Below are 22,295 nucleotides of genomic sequence, written 5' to 3' on the forward strand. Positions count from 1 at the left end.
CGTAAGAGACTGGGAGTTCTGGAGCTGTGAGTGTTGTTGAAGGGACCCATTCATAGATTATGAAACAGGGAAGAAGATGAGGCAGGGAAGGAGCAAACACTATGAAAACAGAGACTTAGCAAGTAGTGAAAGGAGGCGAGGGCTCAAATCATTTAGACACTGGGCATCAAAAAAGGACTGCGACATGGGGTAGCCAGGTGCAACACAGACTCTGAGGGGAGACAGTCCATAATTTGTTGTGATTTATTTATAGCTTTAGAATTACTAATCCCCCTGCCCTACACACATCTTTCCTGAGACACATTCAGGAAATTCACCTTTGCTCAGAAAACTCCCCCTCAAATGCCTTTCTCTCTACACTTTAATTTGAACACCTGCAATGATTACTCATTGTCTTCTCTGCACTTACCTCCATGCTGCTCTGTGACACCAAACCGTGAAAAATATTTCAATTTTTCTTGAGAAAAACAAAATACTGCTTCTGGGACTTGGCTGTGCTCTATTTCTTTGACCTGGTGATGGTGGTGTCATGGCTGTGTGTGAATGTTTAAACTGTCTGTAGATTTCCTGAAGCAATCTGCATACTTCATCATTCTAAGAGCCGGGGAGGAAAAATTGTCTCACCCACCCCTCAAATTAGAAACACTCTAGTTGCTCAGAAAAAAACACACACTAAAACTCCTTCACATTCATCTTCTGCAGATAGTCCATTGGCTATTTGAACACCTTTACCTGGATTCTCTCTCTTGAAATTAATGTCCCATTCCTTCAAGTCTTTCTAGAAAAGCAGGTGATGGCCAAAGTGACAACAGAGATCCTGATTTCCCATCAGACTTCCCAGGAGGAAGCCAACCCCAGTCCTTCCACCCATCCTAGTCTAAGCACAGACAAGCATGGAGCCAGGTGTAGGGTAGAGTTTATTTAAGAGGGATCCAGCACTTGTCCTTGGATCAGCCTCTGCTACCGATGGTCTTCTTGATCCAATCCAGATAGCGGCAGACGTTGGTGTAGACACCAGGTCTCTCAGGCCGCCCACAGGGGTCTGAACCCCAGGAGGTGATGCCCTGGAGGCGGTTATTACACACCAGAGGTCCTCCAGAATCGCCCTAGAGGGTGAGAGTAAGAGTTTTCTTTGAGGATGCCCACAAATTTTCTTTCCCCACAGTATCCAGCCTTAATATTAGTTCTGAAGTATAATTGGTCCACTCCAGCCAATGGGATAAGAGCTAGGTGATGGAGGGGGTGGAGTTTCCAGGAATGTAGACACAGATTAAGATTTGTAAGAGCAATTGGGGGAGATCTTAACCAATGAGAGAAGAGAATGCTGCCTGAGCATCCAATCCAGAGAAGAGAAGGTAGGGATTACATTTCTGGCCAATAGTGAGGGGACGATCAAGTTCATTTATCAAACATAGGTCCACCAAGCCAGAATTTTTGTGAGTGCAGCTTCCAGGAAGGGGGATAAAACCAGGGGATCCCATAAGAACTGGAGCTGCAGCTAATGGGAAAGAGAAAGTTACGTGTGTATCAAATCCTGAGGTGTGTCATCTTAAGAACAGGGCACTCAGGGTACACTGAGGTCAATGCTGCCATTTTGGGACCAATTGGGAAGAGAGCATTTGTTTCTTCCAAGGAAGCAACTATAGGAAAAGAGAAGACACGCTAGGAGCTCAGCGAGGTGAAAGGTCAACTGGCTGACCCAGCTCCAGGAACGAACGCTCTGAAAGACACAGGGACTAACACCCGTGACCAAAGGCCCGCTCCTTCATGGACCTCTCTTCCCACCCCTGGAGAGCCCACCCCCACTCTACACCCCATCCTGCAGGCAGGGCTCCCAAGAAGAGACCAGCGATAGCTCAACACTTCCAAGTGCTGCTCTAGGGCCTCCAGAGAGAACATTCCTAGCTCGAAACCCGCTTCCCGTTCTATCAGCACACAGGCGACTTCCTGGGGGGCTCCTCACCCCTCTTTTAAGCCTGTTCTGGGAGCCAGTCAGAAAACACTCACCTGACACGTGTCAGCCCCAGTGCTGTCCCCTGCGCAGACCATGCCGTCGGTGACTTGGCCAGGGTAAGCTTCCTTACACTGCTTTTGGGGGAAGATTTCCACATTGGCACAGTTGAGGGTGTCAGGAAAGTTCTCTGAGGGGGAAGAGATTGTAAACTCCCAGTTGTAAGTTCCCCGCGCCCTCCCTGTCTCCATCTCTTTTCTTTCTGTGCATTCATGTAGATTTGAAGGGAGGTATTTTATAACACTTCCCTTAAAGAAATTATGCCCCCTTTTCTCCTTCTAGGGAAGGACTTACCTTTCCTTCCTTGCCCTGACTCATTTTCAAACGAAGCAGCTGGTGACTGGAATTGCGATAATTTGGGGAGTGATGTCCCTTGTGATAACAGATTCGCTGTCCCCATTACACTAAATCCTAATCTTAGCTAAATCCTTGCTTTGCCTAAAAGTCATCTCTTTCCAGGAGGCTCCACTGACTATTCCAAGTAGAATATCATCTCTCCCTCACTCCCTCTCCTCAAAACCTCAAAACATTTCTTTATACATTTAATTCTGCCTGATGTTACATGGCATGTTTATTTATTACCTGTAGGCTTTCCCTAACGAGTGACCCTGGAAAGAAAGGAACTTTGCATTCAACAATAGCCGGTAGACCAGATGCCTATAAATTAAGATTAAATTAACCATTGAAAGTGAATTCATCTTCAGAGAGCCTTTGAGGGACAGATTCCAGGACAACAAAAGCTCTTCCCGGCACCTCTATATGCCAAAAGTGACATAAGCTCACGACCTCAGTTAATACTCACAAAGGAGGGATTCATTCATTTCCTTATTCATTCGTCCAAACATTCAGCCCACACATATTAATTGCACACCAACAATAAATATCATACATAATACAAGGAGCAGACAATGAAGACACGGAATGCGGTGTGAGTCTTTAAGTAACCTATGGAATTGAAAACTCACTGAAAAATTATTCTCCCTTTGGCAGATAAGGCAAGAGATGAGGGAACCATGACTTGGACTGGTCCTGAACTGCTCCACGGCACACTGTTGCTTCCTTAGAAGATGGATTCAGATCAGGAGGGATGCAAATCCTGGCTTTTCTGCTTCATGGAGAACCACGCCACATCTCTGAGCTGAGCCCCAATGTTTTCACAGTGAAACAGGGAGGGACTTCCTGGAATCCCAAATGGAGGATCTCAAGGAATACCCAGACTTTTGGATCCAGGATGAAGAGCAATCTGGCAACCTGCTGTGGGGGGCTACAGGGGAAGAAGGGCTTGGATTCTTGGGGTGAAGGATAAGGGGATCTGGGGTCAGGAATCTTGGCTTCCAAAGGGAAAAGGAGCTTAGACACCTGTTTCCTTGGGCCACTGAGGAGCCAATATCTATTGCCTGCGAAGGAAGTTATGTAAGATATTGGAGAGACAGAATAAGAGCTAAGGCCCTTGCCCTACATATGGATAATCCTGGCTTGCAAGGCCTGAGCAGCACTGCACCCTTGGGCCCTTGCATTGAACTGGTTGAGAACTGCCCAGAGAAGCCCCTGGGCAGGGGGCTGGAGCAATAGCACAGCGGGTAGGGCATTTGCTTTGCATGGGGCCGACCCAGGTTCAATTCCCAACATCCCATATGGTCCCCCGAGCACCACCAGGAGTAATTCCTGAGTGCAGAGCCAGGAGTAACCCCTGAGCACCGCTGGGTGTGACCCAAAAAGTAAAAAAAAAAAAAAGAAAAAGAAAAGAAACCCCTGGGGCCACCTGAGCACTGCTTGGGAAATGCTCCCCCTCTCAAACATTCTATAAAATCCTATACAACACAGGGTCACAACATGGTATTCTCCTCCATAAAAAAGGGGTGCATTCATTCACCTACTTATCCATCCATCCATGTAGGCATGCACACATCCATCTACTGGCTCATCTATTTATCCATCAATCCATCCATCCATGCATCCATCCATCTATCCACTCTTCCATCCATCCATGCATCCATGTATCATGCATCCATCCATATATCCATTCTTCTATCCATCCATGTACCCATGTATCATGCACGCATCCATCCATCTATCGACTCATCCATCTATCCATCCATCCATCCATTCATCCATCCATCTATCCACTCTTCCATCCATCCATGCATCCATGTATCATGCATCCACGCATTCATCCATCCATGCATCCATCCATCTACCCACCAACCCATTTTTACAATGTATTCTTCACTCTTTATCCCCCACCACTCAAATGAACATTTTGCCTCTCAGGGTTTCCAACATGGATGACCTGGGCGTGGCAGCCTCACAATCACTTCCTCTCCTTATCCTCATTGAGGAGCAAAACTGGGGGACCACAGCCTTCTGCTGTCCCCGCCACTACCTTGGGGGCTGGTGACCGTGCCCCAGCCTGAGATGGTGCACTTCTGTCCAGCTTCAGGGCAGCGTTCAGGCAGCCTGATGGGTTTCACACTGGGCCCTACGGTGGCCCGACCACGCAGTCGAACGAGCATGATGTCGTGGCTGTGGTCCTCACTGCTCCTGTTGTAGCAGGGGTGTGGGATGGACTGGGCCACCGCCATCTCCTGCTCCGTGCCATCATTGTTTTTCAGGCTGTGATCCCCCAGGCGGACACTGTACTTCCTGTGTGACAGGGGAAGCTTGGAACCCCAGCAGGAGGCGCCTGTTCATCCTACCCAGAGGCCACCCCCCCTCCCTCCCAGCCCCCAGCCTGCCTGCCCCACTCACCGTTTTTGACAGTGGGCAGCTGTGAGCACCCAGTTCTCGTCTATGAGGACCCCCCCACAGAGCAGCGAGATGCCCTGGAACAAGGCGGTCTGCCAAGGCTGCGAGTGAGCATTGCACTCCTGACCTTCCAGCACCTTCGAGCCCTGTGTTCTCAAGTGGCCTGGTGGAAGGAGGGAGGAAGAGAGGGCAGGCTCAGTCAGCTCTGGGTGATGACCCAGGGAGGGTGGGGGCAGGAAACCCAGGTATCCACCTGCCCCCTCTTGGGCAAATGCTCTCACACGCCCGGCTCATAGCTCACCCCTCCACCCCACCTCCCAATTCCCCAAAGCTCGCTCCCACAAGCATGCTTTGGGATGTTCTGCCCCTCATCCTGCACGCGGGTGTGTTCCTGCAAATTGGCAACGTGCCCCAGACACTCTTTCCTGCCGCCCCAACCCACTCAAGCTCGCCCCCTGCTCCCCCTAGCCCCACAGGTAACCGCCAAGGCAGCCCCCGAGACGCACCCAAGGCCGCCCGTCCCCAGTGCCTCCTGGGGGACCATACCCCTCACCTGCCCAGGCTTCCGACGACCACAACAGCAAGAGCAGAAGTGTAGGGGTGCAGGCAGCGGCTGGTGGGGGTTGTCCCATGGCGGGGTCTGGGAGGGCAAGAGGGACTGGGGCGAGGGGCCCGGGAAGAGGGGTAGGGGAGGAGGAAAATCTGATTGGATCTGGGGCTTGGGGAGGGAGCGGGACATCCGGAGCTGCTCTTGGGGTCCGCTGGGGACCCGGATTCCTAAGTCCGTGAGGAGGGGGGGAAGGGGGAGGGACGCATCCCTTCGGAGGTGGGGGAGGCAGTTAGGGTCCGGACCCGGGGTCTGAAGGAGGAGAGAACCAGGACCTAAGTTAGGGAAAGTGGGAGCCGGGTCCCGTGTCGGCTGGGAAAGGAAGGACCCTGGAAAGAGGGTCCCGGGTCCAAGGGGAGGGGCCAGCCCGATGGGGCTGTTTGGGAACTTACAGCGTCCAGGGGGCGGGGTCACCTACTGATTCGGACCCGGAACCTCAGTTGTCTGCCCTGTACCGGATTCTGGAGCCTTTTAACTGGGAATCCCCGCCCCCCGCTCCGCCCCCTCCGCTCCGAGCATCCCGGGTCTGGAACCCCGGAGAGAGTGAGAAGGGGCTGCGCGCCTAGAGGGGCGTCTGGGGAGAGGAAAGGCTGGGGGCTGGGGCTCGGGGGGGCTCGAGAGCCGGGCTGGGGTCGCGGACAGCTGCACTCCAGGCCGGGGCTGGGGACGGGAGTTGGCGACTCCTGGGTGACCGGGCCCTGGATTCGCTGGATTTGTAGACAGAGAAAGACTGGGACCTGCGGCTGAATTCTCACTTTTATTTTTGCTTCGGAAAGAGGGTTTTGGCGCATGGGCTCTTAAGGGAGGAGGGGCGGCTGCCAAAGGGACGGGTGCCTGCTGGCGGGCCAGCCAGGAGGGCGGAGAGCGCCGGGAGCCGGGAAGGCAGGTTTGGGAGGCGCCGTGACCTGGTTTCCCCTTCCCCGGGGGCGACGGGCCCAGCCCGAACGCAGCCTGGAGGTGTGCTGCAATCGGATTGTCGGAGAGCGGCGGCGGCGCGGGCTGATTCAAAGGTTCCAGGGCCTCGCCAGGCAACGGCGGCCCCTGGTCGCCCCCCTCCACGCCCACCCGCTCAGCCCCACGAGCAGCAGCAGGAAGGTGGGCACGGCGTCTCACGTTTATTGAACCCTCCCCGTTGGCTCGCAAGGGACCCTCCCCACGGCTTCTCCCACGCCGCTTCCCGCCGGGACTTCAAATCCAGGACACGCCCGCGCGGGGGCGGGGCGGACCCCGACAACTAGAGCGAGCAGGAGCTGGGCCCGCCGCCGTGACGTCACGGGGAGGCGCCTCGACGCAACGGGCGGGGCCACGGAGGGCGGAGTCCAGAACGAGAAATATCATTGGTCCGTTTTTTGGGGGCGGAGCCCAAAGGGGTGTGTCCAGTTCGGTGACGTCATGGAGCCGGGGGGGCCACGGCGGCGGGTACCGCGGGCTTCTGCACGGGTCCCAGGGACGCCGCTGAGTGAACGGCGGGTGGCCGTGGCAAGCAGAGGCCCAGGCTGGGGCTGGCGGATGCGGGGACTCCGCAGATCCCGCCCGCACTCGAGGGCTCAGTCCTTCTGCATGGTCTTACGGATCCAGTCCACGTAGTGGCAAACGCTGGTGTAGACGGCGGGGCGCCCGGGTCTGGAGCAGGGCTCGGCGCCCCCGGACACTACCCCTGCTAGGGTGCCGTCGCACACCAGGGGGCCCCCAGAGTCACCCTGTGCGCGGAGCAGAACGTGGTCACGATTACGCGGGCCGCTCCGCCCCTTGCCCTCTCCCTCCTCCCCTAGCCCGAGCGTCCAGCTCTGTACTCCCTCCACCCTCAGACTCTGGATTCACTCCCTCCGCCCCCAACCCCTAAAGGCAGTGCTCCTCTCCCTCACCAGCCCCATTTCAGTCCCCCCCTTGTCCTCTGTTCCTTTGAAGGAGGTGATCCTGGCCCGCACCCACGACCCTCCCGCCCCCCCCCACACACACACCTGCACCTACCTGGCAGGAACCGCGGCCCCCCTCCCACAGACCAGCGCAGAGCATGCGGTGAGAGATGTGGCCCGGGTAGGCCCGGCGGCAGAGTCTGGGCTCCAGGATGCTGATGTTGGCGCACTGGAGTGTGACTGGGTACTCAACTGTGGGCAGAAGGCCAGCAGCCGGTCAGCGGCCGCCCCCACGCCCCAACAGCACCCGCCCCCACCCACCCCCTCCTGAGGACCACCTGGAGGCAAAGCTTAGGGTTCTCCAGTAGAAGAGCAAGAGATCAGATCTTAGCAATCAACAGAGTCATGGCTGAAGGGGGAGGGAGAAGGATGCAGAGAGGCCAGAGAAAAGAAGAGAGAACATATTAGAGAGACAGACAGACAACGCCGACAGACCATGGCCAGAGACAGTTTTTCCAGCGAAACCATGAGGACATGGGCAGCCACAGTCTGGAGATACCAAAGGAGGAGGGTGACTCAGGAGAACATTCACGGTCTTTGAGAGAAGCTGAAGCAATGATAGTAGCACAGACGGGGCTGTGGACACAGAACTGTACCTTCCAGAGGGTGAGTGTGTGTGAGCGCCTGTGCCAAGGTCTGATGGGGAGAGGGGGTCAGAGAAATAGGAGAGCAGGGAGAGCTCTTGCCTTGCACCTGGCACACCCGGCTCAATCCCTGCATCCCATGTGGTCCCTCGAGCACCACCCGGAGTGATCCTGAGCATCACTGGGTGTGGCCCCAAAACAACAACAAATAACCCCAAACCAAAACAAAGAGGTGGATGGTGGGTGGCAGAAGGGAGAGCGGCGGGGGTTGGGGTGAACTCTAGCAGGTCCAGAGGACCCACTTCTGGTCCAAAGACGCTGTCCAAGGTCCCCTCTGCTGAGGTCAGACACCGGGTTACTCTTCTACGCCAATGGCCAGCTGGTGAAAAATTTTCAAGTCTCTCCAGAAAACTAGTTTGTGCTTAAATCTCTTAGATTAGACGTCGGTGGGGAGAGAGATTCTGACCTATTCACTGCTACGTCCCCCTCTTTGACCCGGATAGCCAGGTCCGGTGTTCAAGCCAGACTTGGCGAGGTTGCTGGCTCATAGAGGGGGGAGAGATGTTCTAATTCTACAAGGTACAGATGGGGGAGGGTTGATGCTCAGGGTCGGGGGGCACATTGGCTGGGTTGGCAGGGAGCTGCTGGGAGTGTTACACTTCAACGTCTCTGAACTGAGGGTCTAGCTAAAAAATGGGGTCCCCAGAGCTCACTGGTGGCTCCTGGTGGCCAGGCAGACCAGGAGGGGTCCTGTCTTACGCCCAGTGTTTTCGATGTGGCGGAATTGCTGGCACAGGACTGTGAGAGAGGTGACAGAGGGGCAGGCGCAGACAACACGGAGCCAGGGGGGTGCTGCGTACCCTTGGGGCTGGACACGGCCCCCCAGCCCGAGATGAGGCACTCGGTGCCGGGGGACACGCAGGTCTGGCTGATGTTGAGGGGCCTCACGGCCGGGCCCAGGCGCGCCTTCCTGGGCAGGCGGATGAGCATGATGTCGTGGTTGTGGTCATGGGCGCTCAGATCTCCATTGAAGCTGGGGTGGGGGAAGAATTCTGTGACCCGGAACAGCTGCTCCGGACCTTCCCATTGCCACAGGTGGTGCTCCCCGAGGCGGGCCCACAGGAACCTGCTGGCACAGGTGCAGAGGGTCAGTCACATTGGTGTCCTCCAGCACCCGCACACCCTCTCTGGCGTGCTTCCCGGCCATCCCTTCCCTAGCCTCCCCCTGGTGGCTCTCCCTTCTGGAGCTCTGGGACAGGAGCCTTGGTGTGACCTGGGTGCCCTGGAACTTGGTGGGTATGTGGGGGCTCCACCTACCATCAATAACAGCCGCACCCCTGCCCCCACAGGTCAGGCGGCTGTGTGGGGAGTGGCCCAGAGTGTGTAAATAAGTGCAGGAGTGGGCGCGGGTGTGGAAAAGTCCCCGGGTTGGGGTTCTCTGTGCCTCAGCACTGTCCTGCCTGCCGCGTCCTGCATCCCTCACGGGTACTTCATCCTCACCTTCTGCCCCAGCTCACTCATCCTGCTCTAGAGTTCAGGCCCTACCTGTAGGCACCCTCTGTCCAGGGGCTCCCCGTCCTCCCCTCGAGCCTCTGAGCTCTGATTTCAGGGATTGGGCTCCTTGCCGAGAACTAAGGCTCTGAGGGGTAGGAGAGAGTCTTTTCTTCTCTTTCGTTATTTATTTTGGTTTGGGGGCCACACCTGGCTGTGCTCAGGGCTTGTTCCTGGCCCCATGCTGAGGAATCACTCCTGGAAGCTCACTTGGGGGACCCCCAGGGATGCCGGGGATGGAACCGGGGTCAGCTGTGTGCAGGGCAATTGCCCTTCCCAAGGTAGCACCTCTCTGGTTCCTGGGAGATTATTTGAATTTCTTTGTCCTTCTCTGCCTTGGTTCTGTATCCAGGAGCCCAGACTGCTGCTCCTCCTTATCCCGCCCCCCCCAGTCTCTTCTGCCTCCTTCACGGTCTCTCTCCTTCTTTGTCCTTGGGGGCTAAAACCTGAGCCTTGTTCTCTTAACCTGAGGCATGGGTCTGGTATCTGGGGAGCAGTGCATGATGGGAACCCCCCCCCAGCATCCAGCATCGTCCTCCATGTTGGGGAAGGAGGGCGTAGAGGGCGGAACAAGATGGGTGGCCCCTTCCAGAGGATGATTGAGTAAATCAGAATGATTTGAATATTTAAATATCAAGATGATTTGAAGATCTGATCCATTCTGGGGTTCTCATAAAATAGATGTGCCTAGCACCCAAAGACCATAACACCACAGGATTCTATAATTTTTTTTGGAGAGGGGGGTCACACCCGGTGAGGCACAGTGGTCACTTCTGGCTCATGCACTCAGGAATTACCCCTGGTGGTGCTCAGGGGACCATATGGTATGCTGGGAATCAAACCCAGATTGGCCGTGTGCAAGGCAAATGCCCTACCCACTCCAACCCCAGGATTCTATAATTTTATGGGACTCATATTCTATGTGCAGGGAGTTATTTCCCCACCTTAATGTATTGAGGCAGAGCCTGGCAATCTACCTGTGGTGTATTCTATATGCCAAAAACAGTAACAATAATGGGCCTCATTCCCCTGACCCTGAACGCAACAGGGATGAATGGAGATGTTACTGGTGTCCACTCGAGCAAATCGATGAGCAGCAGGACGACAGTGATACATTAATATGTATTCTATGTTATAAAAATAAGACTTGAGGCTGGAGTGATAGCACAGCGGGGAGGGTGTTTGCCTTGCACGCAGCCAACCTGGGTTCAATTTCCAGCATCCCATATGGTCCCCTGAACACCACCAGGAGTAATTCCTGAGTGAAGAGCCAGGAGTGACCCCTGTGCATCACTGGGTGTGACCCAAAAAGCAATAAATAAATAAATAAGACTCATACATTTTGTATTTTTTGGGGGGTGGGGGAGCAGAGTTGTTTGATTTTCACTGTGCCAGAGATCCTGCCCAGGGCCGCACACATGCAGCTCACCAGCCCTGCCAATGAGCCAATGTCCCCCATCCTCACCTGCCCAAGATTCATACAGTCTAGATTTTTCTGAATCAATAAAAGTCTAGGGGGGCTGGAGCAATAGCATAGCGGGTAGGGCATTTGCCTTGCACGCGGCCAACCCGGGTTCTATTCCCAGCATCCCATATGGTCCCCTGAGCACCGCCAGGAGTAATTCCTGAGTGCATGAGCCAGGAGTAATCCCTGTGCATCACCGGGTGTGACCCAAAAAGCAAATATTAATAATAATAATAATAATAATAATTTTAAGAAATAAAAGTCTAGGAATTTATCATTAGATGAAGGATTCTAACATACTGGGACAATAAGAATTGGATCCCACCCATTCTAGACTCCTGCAAGTCTATGGCTTTAGAACTTAAAGAGCCTGAGGTCAGTACATGGTCCCCTAAGCACTTTGAGGAATGCTCCCTGAGCAGAGAATCAGGAGTGAATCCTGAGCACAGAGTCAGGAGTAAGCCCTGAGCACTGCTGGTCATAGCCCATAAACAAACAAAACAAAAATAATCACAACACAAAATGCAAACAAAGAAAGCCTAGGGCTCAAATAGTTTGAGACACGAGAGTTTCTCTAAGTGAAAACTCTGGGGTCTTTAAGAATCAATCTCTTCTACCATCCTGGGCTCTCTCGTCCACCCAAGCACAGACACCAATGAATGTGAGCTTCTGAAATTCTCTTGGAGCAAGATTCTAGAGTCCTGCAAATCCCAGGGCTCCGGGTGCGGGGATTCCCGGATGCTGAGACTACCGGCTTCTCAGTGGCCACAGACAGGTTACTCAGGGTCTAGGATTCTAGGGTGGCGCTGTCCCAGTCACTGGGCATGTGGAATGTGGCTGACCCTATTGGGTGGTTCACTATGGACAAAATACATATTGGTGCAAAGGGTTAATGCAAAAAAAAAAAAAACACACCAACACAAACAATGTCATTCATACTCAAAAATAGATTGCATGTTAAAATACTTTGAGTATGTCTATTCAATGTTAATAAATTAATTGCAGGCAGATTCCTCTGTAGCTTGCTGAATCCCTGCTTGGGCACATTCTCTCCCTCTCTCTCCCCCCCTCCCTCTCCCCCCCCTCTCTCCCTCTCTCTCCCCCCTCCCTCTCCCCCTCTCTCTCTTCCTGTCTCTCTCCCTCTCTCTCCCTCTCTCTCCCTCCCTCTCTCTCTCCCTCTCTCTCCCCCCTTTCCCTCTCCCCCTCTCTCTCTTCCTGTTTCCCTCTCTCTCTTCACATGTTCCTAAATAAGACTATTTCACTTCCAAAATTATGATTTTTCCCCCTCATCAATAAGAATTGATTAATTGATTGATTTTTGCTTTGGGGGCCACACCCGGTAGTTCTCAGGGCTTATTCCTGGCTCTGCACTCAGGAATCTATCCTAGAGGGGCTCAGAAGACCCTATGGGGTGCTGTATTGAACCGAGGCTGGCCTGTGCAAGGCAAACACCCTCCGCTCTGCTATCTCTCTGACCCCCATTAACAAGAGTGTCACCAGAAAACTTAGACTTGATGTCCCTAGCTGCGCTGTCTCCAGGGCAGCGCTGATCTGGATTGTAAAGACTCTTACACGGGGGCTGGAGCGACAGCGCCGTGGGGAGGGCACTGGCAGTGGATCCCAGCTTGATCCTGGGCACTGGAGAGGACCCCTCACGCCCTACCAGGCGTGACCCTTGAGCACAGAGGCAGGAGTCCACCATGCATCTGCTGGGCGTGCTTCGCCCCCTACAAAGGTTCTGAACAGTCCGAGTCCATTGAAACCTCTGAAGCCAATGCCCAGTGTCGGGGACCCGGGCGTCCAGGAGCGCGTGGCCCTGTGGCTCAGACGCCAGGCTGCCAGGGCTCCGTTTAGCGTCTCTGCCCTGTTCCAATCAGACAGTGGTGGCTGGAGAGACGGAGATGCAGAGAAGGGACTTGCCAGGCATGTCACTAAGCCCAATGCCACCCCCGGCATCCCCTAGGGTCCCCCGAGCCTCGCCAGGAGTGACCTTCGAGCACAGAACCAGGAGTCAGCCCCAAGCACTGCTAGGTGGGGCCCCCCAAGCAAACAAACACAAAACCAGAAATAAAAAAACAGATGGTTGAGGACCCCTGGTTCTCTTAGAATGAGCGGCTTCTCATTCTAAGAGCCGAGCTCAGGATTCCCAGGTGGTCTCCGCTTCCCATCTCCAGCTCCTGCCTCCTCTCTGCCGCTGCTGCTGCCCTTGCCCTTGACCCTCCAGCCCTCCAGCCCCCCAGGGCTGTCCCCCCCACTCACGGCTTGCGGCAGTGTGCTGCGGTGAGCAGCCATTGGTCGCTGATGAGCGTGGCCCCGCAGAAGAGGCGGGTGAGGGAGAAGAGGCCAGCGCACCAAGGCTGGGAGTTGGGGCGACATTCCTCGGCCCCGATGGCACGGGTGTCTGCCCCGCTGTGCCCTGCAGGACAGATGGATCAGTCGCCAGCAAGGTCAGAGGGCAGGGTGTGGTGGGGAGGGGCTCGGGCCCAGGCGGAGGGACCCCGGGGGGTCTGGGGAGGGGCGGAGGGCCAAGGCCTCACCTGTCAGGAGGGAAAGCAGAGCGCAGACCAATCCCAGCCTCATGGCCTCGGGGATGCGGAGCCTCCCGCCTGGCTGGTCCCCAGCTTCTTTATGGTAAAGCCCAGGCCATGTTCTTCCTCCTCCCTGGGGCCGCCCCGTGATTAATCTCGGTTGGGAAATGTCCTGGGGGGAGGGGGAAAGCCCCAGAGCCCTGACTGGGCCCCCCACCAGGACGGGGGGGGAGGGGTAGGAGTACCCCAGGAGGCAGAGCAGGGAGGCTGAGTCAGGGTGGTCCTGGGGGGGAGGGGAGAGGGGGCCTCCCTCCGAGGACGGCAGGATGTGCATCTGCGCGCAGGAGGATGAGGAGAGGAGAAGGACGCCAAGGCGCTGTCTATGTCTGATGGATGGTGAACCCGGGCCCAGGTCAGGGGCAGCGGGAGGATGCCCCAAAGCAGGTCATTCGGGGTGGACGGGAGAGCCAGGCATGTGGGCAGCTGGGGGCGAGGTGGGGTGAGAGAGAGAAAGGGAGGGAAAGAAAGAAAGCAAACAAGGAGCAGTGTTGGGAAACACAGAAGGGTCCGGGGCAGAGAGAAGGGCCGAGTGGGAGGCAGGGAGGGAGGAGGAAGCAAACAGAGACGGGCTTGCCCTGTCTGCAGTCCCCACGCCTCACACCCCATCACCCGGGCCGATGCCAACCTGCCCCCATCAGAAACCGTTCCTTAAGAGCACATATGGGGGGTTGGAGCCGTGGGCCAGGAGGAGGGTGCTCGCCTTGCATGTAACCAACCCAGATTCAATCCCAGGGCCCCCCAAACACCACCGGGAGTAATCCCTGAGCATCACTGGGTGTGGCTTTAAAAGAAAAAGGGGGGGGGAAGACCCTACGGCAGGAGGGAACTCTCTCCAGCTCCTCCCCATCTCTCCATCATCCCTTCTCGCCGTTCGGACAGACTTCCTGCAGGGTACGCTGTGCAGACTCATCTGTGGATGCCCTCAGCAGGTCACCCAGGCAGGGCTCGACCCATAGGACGGAGATAGTAATTGAGTGAGTAAATGTCTTTCTCCATATCCTTCTGTTCCTGGTGAACTTCTGTGCAACCTTTAAGAGTGAACCTAAATGCCCCCTCCAGGAAGCCTTCTCTGATTTCCTCAGACAGAATTTATCTTTTGTTTCCTCTGGGAACTCACATTTTGGTACACATTCTGTTCCCACTCAGGTTGGCTCTGGGTTCCCCTTGAATGTGACCTCACTATTATGTATATATATATATATATATATATATATATATATATATATATTGTGTGTGTGTGTGTGTGTGTGTTTGGTGTGTGCGGGAGCCCGTGGAGGTGACTCTCTGCTCTGTGCTCAGAGGTCACCAGAAGGCGGTGCTCAGGGCACCAAATGCCGTGCTAAGGATTGAACTTCCCTCGGCTGCACACAAGACAAAAAAGCTTTCAGCCCTGGGCTGCTTCTCTGGGCCGGGTGCAGTGGTTCAGGGTCTGTCTCTGACCTGGCTGGCCCAGACCCGAATGTCCAGGCTAATCATGATGAAGTGCTAGAGCTGTGAGCAAGTCCCTGGCCCTCTCTGGCTGTCCCGTCTATGCAGCCCCTGGAGCTTAGGGACCTCCAGGAACCGACACATCTGGACCCCACAGGCTGCCTGGTGCGTGGTGAGCACCATTTCCGGTCTGCTGGGAGCCCGCGCTGCCTCCGTGTCCGCACGAAGCCCCCTGACAGCGCTGTTTGTTTGTTTGTTTGTTTGTTTGTTTTGAGGGGCGGGGCACACCTGTGATGCTCAGGGCTTAGTCCTGGCTCTGTGCTCAGGAATCATTCCTGGCCATGCTCGGGCGACCCTCTGGGGTGCCGTGGCTCAAACCCAGCTGCCGGCGTGCCAGGCAAATGCCCTCCCTCCCGTCCTCTCTCTCCGGCCCATGCGCAGGTCTCACAGCCACTCCAGACCTGGGAGCTGAGCCCCGACTCAGGCTCCGGGCTCCAGGCTCACGCATGCGTTTCCGGGCTCTCTGCTGGGGCCGTGCGGCTGCACCTTGCACTCAGGCAGGTCGCCCCCCTCACCCTCTCCATATGCGAACGCCCTGCTCCCCAGAGAGGGAGCTGCGGAAGGAGGCATTCCGGCCACTCACTCTGGGCCACACGGTAAAGGTCAGATGCGGTTCCTTCCCGACCCCCTGAGCTCCCAGTCACCCCCTGAAGCCCCTTGAAAGGGTTCTCTCGCCGACAAACCTTCCCTGATGGCTCCAGAAGTCTTCGGACCCTGCCAGGCGTCCTCCCCTACCTATGTGTGTTACCCAGTAGGGCACCCGTACTGCACTAGACTCTGCCTGGCAGCCCAGTGGGTAACTCAGAGACCCTGAACAGAGGGCCTGGGTGCAGAGAGGGAGGGGCTTGAACACACTAACACCTCATTTCAGCTGTAACTGCTGCCAAAATTTTTTTTTCTTTAAACATAAGGCCAAACATGAGTGGAACGGATGGGGAGAGAAGAGAACTCTCCTTGAGCCAGAACCTTAAAATCCTGGAAGGCTTCCTGGAGTAGGTGACCTTTGACTAGGCCCTTGAATGGCAAGAATGTAAGGCTTGCCAGGCTCCCAGACCTGACCAGCAGCTTCCTGAGGGTAGGACCTGGTCTGATTCATCTCCAGGACCTGGTGTCAGGCACAGCTCAGGAAATGCCTGTGGCGCGTGACTGAAGGACCGGGTGAAATGGGCTTTGAAAATGAGCTGGGTTTCTGAGTTTCCACCTACTTGGCTGCTGATTCTCGCATGACAAACGTGACAATTTCCGGGTTGTATTTATGGGGTGGGGCGGGCATGTGTGTGCGTGTCGGGGGGATAGTCGCTGAGGGCCAAGGCTTAAACCAAGGGCACCTGTCCTGGGCGGATTCTGGGAGCAAGAACCAGCACTCGGTGCCAACAGGTTCTCGGCAGATGGGGGTGCACACCCCTGCGCGGGGCGGGGGGGGGGGCACTGGCCACTGGCCAGCCCCAGGGCAGGCAAAGAGCACGGCCCGGATGCACTGGGCTGTGTGAGGAGCCGACCTAAGCCTGATGCTTTTGTTCCAGGCGTTGCCCCCGAGCCCTGGTGGGCATGGCCCCCAGCACAGAGCCACACGCAGCAGCACCCCCAGCACTATGAAGAGCTCAGACAACTGTGCTCTTCCCCGAGGGCTCAGCTGCCCCCTTCCCTGCCCTTCCCGAGAGCACTGCAGGCGGAGAAGCATCCCTCCTCAGGACTGAATCTCCAAGCTCATCTGGGGGCCGGTGGGGGAGGCAGGGATGTGACTCAGTGGCCCCAAATGCATGCCTTCCACGCATGCGCCCGGCTGCAGTCCCTGGCAGGGGTCCACAGGCCAGTACGTGGACTCAGAGCCCGTCGGGAGATGGGGGGGCTGCAGCGGGGACCCTGGGCGGGGTGGGCAGGGCTGCGATTCCCGGCCCACCTGTAGTGGGGCTCTCAGCTCCAGGCGACTGACCCCTGACCCTCTGGAACTTAGCAAGTGGGCTCAGGTGGGCCTGGGGGCTGAGGCGGGTCCGAGAGTCCAGAGGGCAGCGCCAGGAGCAGCTGAGTCAGAACCTGCACGGGGTGCCAGACACAGGGACAGAGGGAAGAGGGTGGACACGGCTTCAGGGGAACGCTCAGAACCTGAGGGGTGGGTGATGTTATTTTCCATCTGACAGGAGGGAGGGGAGGCATGTGTAGGTGACCCCTGAGTGTTTCCTTCTGAACGAAGTCACACATTCTCACAGGACCTCACTATGTTTGTGGGTCATAGCAACAGGCAGAGGTCACCGCCCACTGAGGGGTGATTTCCGTGACAGTTGGCATGACAGCACATACACACACACACACACACACACACACACACACGTCATAGTATCACCTCACAGCACACCAATGAGGTAGGCACTTCATTGTCCCCACTTTCCAGGTGAGAAAACAGAAGCCCAGAGATGGTGCTCAGCGGACCCAAGGTCACACAGCAGATATGGAGAGTGGGATGGGGATAGGGGAAGTCGGGCTGGGTGACCGGTCATTTCTCTCAGGAAGCCGGCCGTGGCACCCTCTTCTCTGCTGTGCCGGGGGGGTCCCGGTGTGGGGGAGTGGGGCAGGGCAGCTCAGTGGGTACGGAGGATCTTCTCTATCCAGGGCACGTATTTGCAGATCTGCGTGTAGACAGCAGGGTGCTGGACGGAGCCGCAGGGGTACGAGCCCCATGAGAGGATGCCGTGCAGGGTCTCATCACACACCAGCGGGCCCCCCGAGTCACTCTGCGGGCGGGAAGAAGGAGAGAGGGGTCCAGGCACTGTCACCTCCCACTGGACAGAGGCCAGGCAGGGGCTGGGTGACCCTGGGTGTGTTTGACAAATCGGGGTACGGGTACGATGATGGGGTGTTGGCTGGGGGCAGGAGTAGGGAGGGCCAGTCTGGGGGTCTAGGGACCCTGGGCAGGGGCAGGGGAGGGGGACCCAGCAAGGAGGTGATGGGGGCGGCGGGGACCAGCGTGCCCTCACCCCTACCTGGCAGGGGTCCTGACCCTGCTCCAGCCCTGCACACATCATGCCGCTGCTGAGCACGCCCGGGTAGAAGACATTGCAGTCCTGCGGGCTCAGGACCCGAACCCCGGCACAGTGCAGCCCCTTGTTATAGTTCACTGCCGGGGAAGAGCGGGTGGGTGAGGGCCCCAGGTCCGAGGAGCTGTGACCCACTCCCCGTCCCAGCCCCAGACCCCCAGCCCTCCTCCTGTAGACACAGAAGTTTGGAACCCCAGCCTCCACCCTCAGACCTGGAAGTTTGGGGCCCCTAGCCTCCTCCCTCAGACCAGGAAGTTAGGGGCCCCTAGCCTCCTCCCTCAGACCAGGAAGTTTGGGGCCTCCAGCTTCCACCCTCAGACCCTCCTTCGCAGAGACACAGGCCTCTGGGTCCCAGCCTTGCCTCTTCGAGTGGCCGAGGTGCCCCAGCCGGCCACCTGGCACCAGTCTCCCGGCTGGGTGCAGCGGTAGGGCAGGCGCAGTGTCTGCACGCGGGGTCCCAGCACCGCGGGCCTGGCCAGCTTCAGCAGCATGAGATCATGCTCGTCTGTCCGCCTGGGCAGGATGGGGCCCGAGCCCTGGCGGTACTTGGGGTGGGGAACGGATAGGGAGGTCCGGCGCAGCTGCTCGCCCTGGAGAAGCAGCAGGTGGTCGTCCCCGACGCGCGCCCACAGGGGCCTGGGCAGAGAAGTGCCCGTGAGCAGGGCTGGCTGGGCTGGGCAGGGAGCGCCAGACCCGGAGGGGCGGGGCCTGCACACCTGAGTTTCAGGAGCAGGAGCAGTGGGGAGGGGGTCGAGTGGGTGGGTGTCTGGGCGCTGCGCGTGGCAGGAACTGAGGACTAGAGGGGTCTGCACGAGAACCCCCTCCACTAGTCCCTCGGGGGTGCTCGAAAGGCGAGCATTTATTCTGACTTCTAAATTCCGACAGTACTAAGCAGAACCCAAGGAGAACCGGCATGAGGTGCTGGCTGGCACAGAGACGCATCAAAGAATCACACTGCCCTCTGGCGGCCAAAGCACAGCCCACCGCTCCTCCTACAGGAAGCCCTCCTGGACGTCCACAACCCCATGGCAACTGGGAGCGTTTTACCGATTCAAATGCCTCTTCCCTCCCCCGCCCCTCAGGACCTGACCCCACAGCCCCTCCGTGGTGTTCCCCAAGGGTTCCTCCTACTTGCTGTTCCCGCAGTGAGCGGCCGTGAGCACCCAACTCTTGTCCACCAGGACGCCCGCACAGTGGAACGAGAGGCCGTTGAAGAGTGAGACCTGCCAGGGCTGCGAGCCGCGCGGGCACGGGACGCTGGAGGCCGCGAGGTCCCGGGCGGTGCCGTTTGCGAGGAGCAGCCCCGCCTCTGTGGCTGCAGGAGAAGGAGCGATCAGAGCAGGGCGACTGCCCGGCCCGGGCGTTTTGAGCGACCCCCCGGAGGGTTAGCAGAAAGGAAGATGGGTGGGGGAACCCCGGGAGAGGACCCAGGGGAAAAATCAAGGGGCGCGGTCATTCTTCAGTGCAACGCCAGGAGCGACCCCGAGCATCGCTGAGTGTGACCCCCCCCAACTCTCCCCCCTAGTAAAATAAAATAAAACGGGGCTGATGTTCTGTGGGCCGGGATAGGAGCGAAGGGGCGGGATTACAGAGCTAGACGGCGGCCGGGGGGCGGGGTCAGGAATAAGGGGCGGGGTTAACCGCGGCGGGTAACGGGGCGGGGATAAGACGCGAGGGGGTGGGATATAGAGCGAGAAGGCACTCAGGGGGCGGGGTGAGGAATGAGGGGCGGGGTTAAACGCGGTGGGCAATCAGGGGGCGGGGATTTGACGTCAGGGCCGGGGTTAGAACGCGGTTGGCGATTAGGGGCGGGGGGGAACAGGACTGAGGGGGCGGGGTTAGAACGCGGCTGGACACTAGTGGGCGGGGACAAGACTGGGGGCGGGGTTAGAACGCGGCTGGCGATTAGGGGGCGGGGATAGGACCGAGTGGGCGGGGATAGGTTGCAAAAGGGCGGGCTTAGTGAGCGGCTGGTAGTGGGGACCCTGCAGCTGGCGGCAGGGCGGCCTGGGTGCGGGGGCTTCCCGGCACTGCGACTGACTGCCCAAGAACGGGGCAACTGAACTCGCCGGCGTGGCTGCGTGGACACTGGGGTGGGCGCACGCCACGGGCCGCGGGGACAGTCGCGGGCCAGAAGTCGTGAAGCTGGTCCTGGGAGGGCGGCGTGAGAGTGGGCGGGGACGGGTGGGTGAGGTCAGGACCCCGGTGGGGCGGGCGGCGGGGGCCCGGCGGGTAGGGGCCTGGGTGGAGTGAGTGCCGGGCTGTGCGGGCCGCACGCCCCGCACCTGTCCGGCCGGCGCCTCCCGCCCGCTCCATCCGCGCCTCACCCCACGGTTGCGCCATCAGCAGCGGCAGCAGCAGCTTCGCCAGGGCGGCGGGGAGGTGGCGCCGCGGCGGTCTCATGGGTGCAGGCTGCTGGGGGGTGGGGAGTGGTCAGGGCAGCTGCAGGGTCCGAGACCCCCGCCGCCCGCAACCCGCCGCGCCGTGTCCAGACCTCCCGGGCGGAAGGACGGGCAGCGCGGCCCCGGCGGCCTCCATGGGCGCGAATTCCCAAGGGACGCCCCTCGCCGCGTCCCCCCGCCCTCCCTGCGCCCCAGCCCAGCGCGCCGGTGCGGCCAGAGCGCATCCCTTTAAAGAAAACTGGCACGAACGGGTTCCCGCCAGAGGTCCCCGGGGGGCCGCTCCGGGTTCCACTCCAGCCTGGCCGAGGTGAGCGTGGCCTCACCTGGGAGAGTCCGGCGGTGGGAGGGAGGGAGGAGGCTGCGCGTGGCCTTCGGAGCCTCTGCACGGACCCCGGCCCGACCTTCCCTTTTAACCCCCGAGGAGCCCGGAAATTTCCCACCCTCCGCTGCGGACTCACCCCCTCCTCTCTCTCTCCTCTCCCTAATTATGCCGTGGGTGGGGCTGGCACCCAACCTGGGCCCAGATTCCTGCTCTGGGAGGGGCCCCAGGACACAGCACTGCTCCCAGGGGCAGAAACGCCCTTTTTGGATCTGGCATCTGTGGGGGATTTCCCGCCGACCCGTGGCGGCTTCCAAGAAGACTCCCCAGGTGCAGGAGAGGGGGCGGGAGCCTTGGGGACAGTGTTAGAACCAGCCCGGGGAGAATAAATAAACAGAGAAGCATTCTGGGGGGGGTCTGCTTCCAAGGAGGGGGGAGCACAGAGCTGCCCAGAAACCAGCCAAAGAGGGAAACAGAGGCAGGCCTGGGAGAGGAAGGGCCGTCACCCCGCCCTGGCAGGCTGCTGCAGGCTCGGGGGAGGCACCGCAATGCTCTCTTTGTGCGACTCGGGCCTCCGGGTAGCACTCAGGGCTGTGAATCACACAGGGCATGCAGACATGCCACCGCGGCCAACTCCCTTCTTTCAGGACACCAATGGGAGGCTGAGAGCGGGCCCTGAGTGCCAGGAGGTCACACAGCATACCCACCTACCGACCCCAGGCCCCGGGTCCAGCCCTGGACTCTGGTATTCCTTGGCCAACAACTTCTCCTGCCAGGCAAGAAGAACCTTGGCAAAGATCCTGACTTCCGGTGCTGGCCGGATAGCGCCTGCCCTGCAGGTGATGGAAGCTGGTTCGAACAGGAACCCTGTTAACACCCAGGGTTGGGGTCTCTCTGAGCACCAGGAGGGGTAGCTCCCCTCCCCAAATGCTCAACTTCCACCCTGGGTGGGGGGGTCATGCCAAGGAAAAGGGAGGGAAATGGAGGCTATCTTGTCAGCACTATGTTGAGCTGTTGAACTTTCTGGAGCCCTGGAAGATGCTGTGTGAGCCACCTGCCAGGTGGGGTGACCATGTTTGATGTATGACTAGCATGAAGAAACATTTGGGGTAGTGGGGCCTTGAGTTGAAGCCGCCTCATGTGGCAAATAGCCCAGAACAGCCTTGTGGGGCTGGACAGAAAATAATGATGGACTGACCACCCCCCTTTGCTAGGTCTGAAGAAAAAGCCTCAGGGTTCCATTCCTGATACCACCGAGGGTCCCACCCCTCCACCACTGCCATAGCAGCGGTGCTCTCTGAACACAGCCAGGAGTCAGCCATAGCTGGGTGTGGCCCTAGAACAAAACAAACCAAAAACTGTGTAACGCACATCCTGGAGAGACAGCTGCCAGGTTAAGGCACTTACCTTGTATCTGCTGACCCTGATTTAATCCTCGGCACCCCATAGGGTCCCTAGAACACTGAGAGTGCGCACACCCCTCCTCCCCCATTGAATTAAAAAAAAAAGAACAACTAAGAACAAAACAAAAAGCAAATGTACAGGTTGACATGGTGTGCTCAACCTAGTTTTGCTTGGCCAGTTTTA

At 57.9% G+C, this 22,295-nt stretch overlaps 3 protein-coding genes and 1 long non-coding RNA gene across 4 annotated transcripts; 1 reads left to right on the forward strand and 3 right to left on the reverse strand.

The window, feature by feature from the left end:
* Window positions 1-950: 950 nt before the first annotated feature.
* On the reverse strand, window positions 951-5,388 carry KLK8 (kallikrein related peptidase 8). Its single transcript, XM_004619876.2, has 5 exons — window positions 5,310-5,388; window positions 4,760-4,919; window positions 4,395-4,654; window positions 2,008-2,141; window positions 951-1,106 (listed from the first exon to the last, which is right to left on the reverse strand). The coding sequence occupies exons 1-5, from the start codon at window positions 5,386-5,388 to the stop codon at window positions 951-953; spliced, it is 789 nt and encodes a 262-aa protein (XP_004619933.2).
* Window positions 5,389-6,627: 1,239 nt separating this feature from the next.
* KLK9 (kallikrein related peptidase 9) lies at window positions 6,628-13,527 on the reverse strand. The gene is made up of 5 exons (XM_004619769.2): window positions 13,417-13,527; window positions 13,139-13,295; window positions 8,724-8,989; window positions 7,335-7,471; window positions 6,628-7,063 (listed from the first exon to the last, which is right to left on the reverse strand). Exons 1-5 carry the CDS (start codon window positions 13,457-13,459, stop codon window positions 6,911-6,913), a joined length of 756 nt encoding a protein of 251 aa, XP_004619826.1. The 5' UTR covers window positions 13,460-13,527; the 3' UTR covers window positions 6,628-6,910.
* Window positions 13,212-19,543, forward strand: LOC129406806 (uncharacterized). Its single transcript, XR_008631264.1, has 3 exons — window positions 13,212-13,326; window positions 14,347-14,441; window positions 18,873-19,543. It is a non-coding gene; the product is annotated as an uncharacterized LOC129406806 (long non-coding RNA).
* Window positions 17,213-20,898, reverse strand: KLK10 (kallikrein related peptidase 10). The gene is made up of 6 exons (XM_004619770.2): window positions 20,713-20,898; window positions 20,315-20,399; window positions 19,119-19,302; window positions 18,349-18,623; window positions 17,934-18,067; window positions 17,213-17,684 (listed from the first exon to the last, which is right to left on the reverse strand). The coding sequence occupies exons 2-6, from the start codon at window positions 20,388-20,390 to the stop codon at window positions 17,532-17,534; spliced, it is 822 nt and encodes a 273-aa protein (XP_004619827.1). The 5' UTR covers window positions 20,391-20,399; window positions 20,713-20,898; the 3' UTR covers window positions 17,213-17,531.
* Between the last annotated feature and the right edge of the window lie 1,397 nt (window positions 20,899-22,295).

Source organism: Sorex araneus, chromosome 8 (assembly GCF_027595985.1).
Source record: "Sorex araneus isolate mSorAra2 chromosome 8, mSorAra2.pri, whole genome shotgun sequence".
Lineage (NCBI taxonomy): Eukaryota > Metazoa > Chordata > Mammalia > Eulipotyphla > Soricidae > Sorex > Sorex araneus.